The sequence below is a fragment of the Cebus imitator genome, unplaced genomic scaffold (assembly GCF_001604975.1).
Source record: "Cebus imitator isolate Cc_AM_T3 unplaced genomic scaffold, Cebus_imitator-1.0 Scaffold69, whole genome shotgun sequence".
In the NCBI taxonomy this organism is placed as follows: domain Eukaryota; kingdom Metazoa; phylum Chordata; class Mammalia; order Primates; family Cebidae; genus Cebus; species Cebus imitator.
The window spans coordinates 976,166-983,131 of NW_016107384.1; the positions used below are offsets into that span (position 1 = coordinate 976,166).

Sequence of the window (6,966 nt, forward strand, 5' to 3'; positions counted from 1 at the left end):
GTTCTTGCTCTTGTGTTCTCTCCCATTCTTCATTTTTATGAATTTTGGCCTTTAAAAAGAATCCCTTTCCAGTCATTTTTGTCAAGTTTTGGACTGAAGGAAAAGTAAACATAACTTTCTTTAACTAGCTATCTTTACTTTTAAGCCTGTAAGTTAACTTTTTTGTATGTTTGTTTTGTCTTTAAAAATATTGAAATGGTTTTTATCTATTAATGAGAAACTTTTGTAGTAGCAGTACTAAAAATTGGGTGCTGTAATTATGTGAACCACATAATGCAACTATTAAAGAATGCTTAATGAAAATTCCCACAGTATACAATTACATGAAGAGAACAGATAAACTTGGTAAATTAACTCTGAATTGGAAAGAAATATAGAAAAACGATTTTTTAATAATGTTGTTTTTAGGTGGTTAGTTTTTTTGTTGTCCCTTTTTAATTTTTTTCTGAATAATCTTCAGTATGCATGAATGTCTTTTGTAATTGAAGGATTTTCTTTCAAGATTGAATTATGTGCCTAACTGGTAATATTCTGGGAAGGGAACTTACTGGTAACTTATAAATGATTATTGAATTACATGACATTTATCCAGAGAAAATACTTGCTTTTATGTTAGGTTTACTATTAATATTATATTTAAATTTTTACACATAAAAGTTGATTGAAATTTTCAAAAATAGTAATAGATATTTTTAACTCTTAAGTCAGTTATGAAAACTCATAATATCACTACCTAAAATTAATCCAGGTTTAAACTATGTTGTATAACTTTCCATAATAATTTTATAGATGTCCATAGGGAAAGAAATGATAATAAAATTTAGGTTATACATAATGATTTATTGTAATCTGATTGTTTTCACCATGTAACCCTACATGCACATCTTTCTGTGTAATAAAATAAGTGTATATTCATATTATAATCTTAATATAGTTGCGTACTTGACTTTTCCATCAGGGACACTTGCTAAAATAGCTAGTTATGTCTTAATTTTTTAATATGTGTTACTGTGTGAAACATGTTTGGAAAGGAGTTTTAGACTTGAAACTTTTTACATTTTTATTCTTTAAATATTTAGAAAACCCATTTTGGTTGAATAACATTTTCTTTGCATTTATTATCTTTTTAAAATTTATTTTTCAAACTGTTACAATATGCAGATTTTGTTGTTACCCAAATCTTCTTGTCTTAGGTCATGCTAAATGTGTTGAAGTTGTAAAAACTTTTAACTTACCGTTACTAATGCTTGGAGGAGGTGGATATACAATCCGTAATGTTGCTCGATGTTGGACATATGAGACTGCAGTTGCCCTTGATTGTGAGATTCCCAATGGTAAGCGTTCTTATTATGATGTCTTTATAGTATGAACTGTCAATACAGATTCTCCTCCACTTATGTTGCAATTAGGTCCTGGTAAACCTCATCATAAGTTGTAAGTATGATAAGTAGAAAATTGATATGATACATCTAACCTAGCACACATCATGACTTAGCACAGCCTACTTTAAATGTGCTCAGAACACTTAGGTTAACCTACAATTGGACAAAATAATCTAATATTGAGCCTGTTTTATAAAAATAAAGTGTTGACTATCTCATGTAATTTATTGAATACATGACGTTGAATATATGACATTGACGTTGTAACAAGAAAGCCAGAAAACTGTAAGTCAAGCTGTTGAAAGTCAGAGGCTGTCTGTATATAGAAATATATGGATGAACGGTTAAATTAAACACCATTCTTTATAAATAGGAGAACATTCACTTTGTGTTCACTTTTAAACAGTTTCTTTGGACATATTTCACTACCTAAATCTGGATTCTGTGCATGGATTTTTGTGAAAACTAAGCTTGTAATATGTAACTTAATTTTGTTGTTTTCATTAGAGTTGCCATATAATGATTACTTTGAGTATTTTGGACCAGACTTCAAACTGCATATTAGTCCTTCAAATATGACAAACCAGAACACGCCAGAATATATGGAAAAGATAAAGTAAGAAATCATTGGATTGTTTAGATAAACATTTTATCTTAACAAAGATTTAGGATGCTTTAGAGGGCCAAGTGTGATGTGTCCTTTAAACATTATTAGATATGTCTCTTGTCTTTTTCTGAAGGATTTGAAACATAAGTTACTGATTTTTTTTTTTTTTTTTTTTTTTTTTTTTATTTTTTTTTTTTATTTTGTTTTTTTTTTTTTTTTTTTTTTTTTTTGAATTTTTGAATTTTTTGTAAGAATGGGATATTGCTTTGTCTCGAATTCCTGGCTTCAAATGATCCTCTCACCTTGCCTCTCAAAAGTGCTGAGATTACAGGCATGAGCCACCATGTTCAACTGTTTAATTTCTTCAGTTAATGGACAGAATTTTTTTTATTAGTTGAAATGTATTTTAAAATTGCAAGGGGCACTGTAAGTTATTTTCATTGTCTGAAATATTGTTTTAAAGCTTTGTGTCCACAAGCCAAGTAGAGACATTATAGTACATAGCATGGGTTTGAGTCACCTCTGTACCACAAACAAGCTGTATGACATAAGTTCACTTGCCTTTGTGCTTATGTTTTCTCATCATTGAAATGGGGGACTAAAATAGTGCCTCCTTGGCCAGCCAAGGTGGCTCATGCTTGTAATCCTAATGCTTTGGAAGTCCAAGGCAGGAGATAGTTTTAGACAAGGAATTTATGACCAGCCTGGGCAATATTAAGACCTGGTTTGCAAAAAATTTGAAAATTAGCCGGGCATGGTGGTATATGCTTGTAGTCCTAGTGCAGAGGCTGAGGCCAGGAGTTCAAGGCCACAGTGAGCTGTTATATTCCCATTGGGCTGTAGTCTGGGCAAGAGAGAGACCTTTTAGTTTATAGGTTTAGCTAGATCAAAGATGAAATTTTTTGCTAAGTATTTTCTCTTGCATGTAAGAAAAATTGCAAAAATCTGCATTTTGTCTAATAAACTTTGCATGTGTAAATTAGGCAGCGTTTATTTGAAAATTTGCGCATGTTACCTCATGCACCTGGTGTCCAGATGCAAGCTATTCCAGAAGATGCTGTTCATGAAGACAGTGGCGATGAAGATGGAGAAGATCCAGACAAGAGAATTTCTAGTAAGATAATGCCTTGACTTCTCTGGTTTGTCAAAATGATACTTCTAATTGAAGGTTTTAGTGGCCTAAGAACTAATGAGCACACTATTATTGTCATTTTTGCCATTATCGGAGATTTAGTTTTCTGATGTGATGTCTCAAAACCTGATTTGGGTGTCAGCAGTTTCGGTTTATATGACTGGATATACATATATGATTGAAAGTTTTCAAAAAATTGCCCACTTTACTATATTTGGAACTTAATGAGAAGACATATTTATCTAAAGTATGGTGAACTAAATAAACATCTGTTTGATTTTTATAACTTCTCATTACACTTAATATGATTGTTAAGATTGTAGCATAATGGCATGTGTAATGGTATAAACTATCTAATGTGTTTGGTATTAGTATTATCTATTTGGTCTGCTTTACCTGTCAGCTCTGAAGTAAAATACTACTTTCTAAATAATGACGTTATTCCCATCCTCTATTAGAAAAACACACTTTTTTTTTTTTCAGAAATTTTTAAAAGCATTTTTAAAAGAAAAAAAATGAGATTCCCCCAAATCTTATTATGTGTTTTTGAACCATTTCTTTGTATGTGAAAGCAGAGTTTTCAGTATTAAGCAAACCATTCATTCTGTTCAAATCTTAAAATCACTAGGCACCTGTTGTCCTTTACCTTTGAATGTGGTAACTGGTTAGTGCATTTGTATGAGTGTGCTGTAATGATTATAAAGCCTGTGACTGTTTTTGTCAAAATTCGTTAAAATCTTTTGTGCAGTTCGAGCATCAGACAAGCGGATAGCTTGTGATGAAGAATTCTCAGATTCTGAGGATGAAGGAGAAGGAGGTCGAAGAAATGTGGCTGATCATAAGAAAGGCGCAAAAAAGGCTAGAATTGAAGAAGATAAGAAAGAAACAGAGGACAAAAAAGCAGGTCAGATTTGTTTCTTGGTGATTGTGTTTTAATTGTAAATTTTTAAAATTGAGCTACAGTGTAATTTTTATGAGATCCTGAGGTCAGTTTCACAAGTATCAAAGGGGGAAGTGTGCTAGGTAGATGACACTTTTTTTCTTACATATAAATGGTACTTAGTTCTTAAAAGCTTTTATATAAATGTTATTGTTTCTATTTGCTTAAACCTTATTATCTTCTTGATAACAGGTTTAAAATAGTGAAATTGCATTGTGAATATAGATTGGGTAAGAGAGAGGACAAAGTAATTAATGATGAATCTATTCGTAGTGTATGGTCAGAACTGAACTTACAAGGTAAATTTTAATTACCTAAACCTTATTTAATGGGAGAAACCACAAAGAAGAGTTACATTATCCTTAGACCAATTTTGCCATTTTGAAAAAGGTCAAACAATGGATTTTGTTCAGAAATTGAAGAAAACATTAAAAACTCTGAGGAAAGATCGGGGATTTGGGAACCTGGGTTAGGGAGAAGATAATACTTTGATACATTGCCTTACTTTAAAACGGTGTGTCAGCTTTAGGCAATTGAATTTGCTACTGGAATCTGTTACCTTTCATATGAATTCCCAGAACACTTACACATGCCTCTGCCATTTTATTTCACACATCATATTGTGGGATTTTGTCTCCCTGCTAGATTGAGCTGCTCATGGCTAGGGAACACAGCATCTTAAATATTTATATTCTCAGCACTTGATGCATTTCCTAATGCAAATAATGGTGATGAGGACACATTTAATCTGTTAATTTTGATCCTGTAGCATGTGAAAATACTGATTTAGAGATGGTGATCCAACTTTTCCTGTATCTATAAAATTGAAGTTATGTGAGTTAAGTTGGCTCTTTTTTTTTTTTTTTTTTTTNTTTTTTTTTTTTTTTTTTTTTTTACCAGAAAGTTGGGAATCTATAACATCTGACATATCTAGTTCTGTTCTTTTACTTACAGATTCACTTGTCAGTAGGCTACATACAGTTCTTTGTCTACCATTTTGTAGTTTTAACTTCCCATTGTATTACAATGATAGCTTCAGTCTGTATTTGTGTACTGATTGACATCAAATTTGAGCCATGACTGAGGTTAAGAAGGACTTAACTTTAGCTGTAGGATTTTTCTAGCTTTTTTTCTTTTCTTTCATTGTCAGTATATCTTCTTTTTTTTTTTTTTTTTTTTTTTTTTTTGGTGTTCTTATTTTTAAAATCTTAATCTTTCCTGTGCTTAAAAAATAAACCCTCTATTTGGTGATGAGGCTCTTCTGATACAGCCTTGCAATTGTTAAAATTCTTCATCCTACAGAAAAATGAAATACCACCACAGAAAGCTTTTTTTAAAAATTGTAGGTCAAAATCTAGAGTTAGGGCCACATTTTCTCTTCCCTCCCCAGTCCTGTGACTATTGAAAGCTTGTACTGCCGTTGTTTAGGAAACATCCAACACAAAGCTTACTTAGATTGAATAATAAGATTGAATGATGGCTTTTTATATTTTAAAAATATATTTTGAAATAATATGTATATATATTTTATAGTTCAAAATAGGTTTTAATCTTTTCCTAATCTTTATTTTTAGATGTTAAAGAAGAAGATAAATCCAAGGACAACAGTGGTGATAAAACAGATACCAAAGGGTAAATGATGTTTCTTATCAAATACTTTTTACATACTATAAAAATATTAAACATGTTGGGGTGTCTGTGTGTTTGTGTACACACTTTAGAAATACTAGACTGAACCTTAGAACATCATTATGTGGTGCTCCGAATTTTAGCCTGTATTGGTATATAAGACAGTATATGCTATTTTACCTCTTGGTTTATATGTATCTGTTTGACTCCTTACCTGTTGCCTTTAAAACCTACCAAAAGACTAGTATTAATCAGTATAACTAAATCCATCAGTTTGTTTTTTGTACACAGTTTATCTGAGACCATTTTTTGCTATTACCTTTTATATGTGCACTTAATGGTTTTTGTGGTGTTCTTATTTCTGTGTACATGATTTTATAGTGTTGTGAGATAGGTAAATTTAGGAAACATTGAGCTGACATTAAGCACAATTTTTAAGTAAAAACAGTTGAGGATTTTATTGTAAATATGTAAATGTTTGGCCACACAATTTTGTGCCAGCCTTTACAGGGTAACTTGGAATAGATTATAAAATCACTAGAAAGATTAAGGCATTAATTACTCCAGAAACACTTAAGACATTATCAGCTGTTACATTTCTTGACATGAGCCTAAAGGACCTGATCAACAGAGTAGGTCAGTGCATTTTAACCAAGATTGCCATTTTTAATATTTCACATTGCCTCTTTTAACAGAACCAAATCAGAACAGCTCAGCAACCCCTGAATTTGACAGTCTCACCAATTTCAGAAAATTATTAAAAAGAGAAAATATTGAAAGGAAAATGTTTTCTTTTTGAAGACTTCTGGCTTCATTTTATACTACTTTGGCATGGACTGTATTTATTTTCAAATGGCTTTTTTGTTCTTGTTTTTCTTGGCAAGTTTTATTGTGAGTTTTTCTAATTATGAAACAAAATTTCTTTTCTCCACCATGCTTTATGTGATAGTATTTAAAATTGATGTGAGTTATTATGTCAAAAAAATCTGATCTATTAAAGAAGTAATTGGCCTTTCTGAGCTGATTTTTCCATCTTTTGTAATTATCTTTATTAAAAAATTGTACTTGGATTGTCTTTTGTCTGTTTATTATTACAGTATGAAATCTTGTTTCAAAGGCTAACGACATCATTTCTGTAGACTTAAGTACACTCTAGGTGAAAGATGATTACAGCTTGAAAGATACCTATTTGCTGTTTGTTTGGGAAGAGTATTTACAGTAATTATTTATTTTTTCCATAGAAATTCTACCACCTTGCCCTTCTATAGCTTAGCCA

The 6,966-nt window shown here is 31.2% G+C and overlaps 1 protein-coding gene across 1 annotated transcript in view; it reads left to right on the top strand.

Annotated features, from left to right (window-relative positions):
- The window catches only part of HDAC2 (histone deacetylase 2), a 29,294-nt gene extending 22,534 nt beyond the window's left edge, over positions 1-6,760 (top strand). The window contains exons 9-14 of the mRNA XM_017530802.1: positions 1,194-1,334; positions 1,890-1,998; positions 2,973-3,103; positions 3,870-4,025; positions 5,636-5,693; positions 6,386-6,760. Of these exons, the coding sequence (XP_017386291.1) occupies positions 1,194-1,334; positions 1,890-1,998; positions 2,973-3,103; positions 3,870-4,025; positions 5,636-5,693; positions 6,386-6,416 (626 nt within the window). The 3' untranslated portion in view covers positions 6,417-6,760. The remainder of the gene's footprint in view (positions 1-1,193; positions 1,335-1,889; positions 1,999-2,972; positions 3,104-3,869; positions 4,026-5,635; positions 5,694-6,385) is intronic.
- Positions 6,761-6,966: the final 206 nt, after the last annotated feature.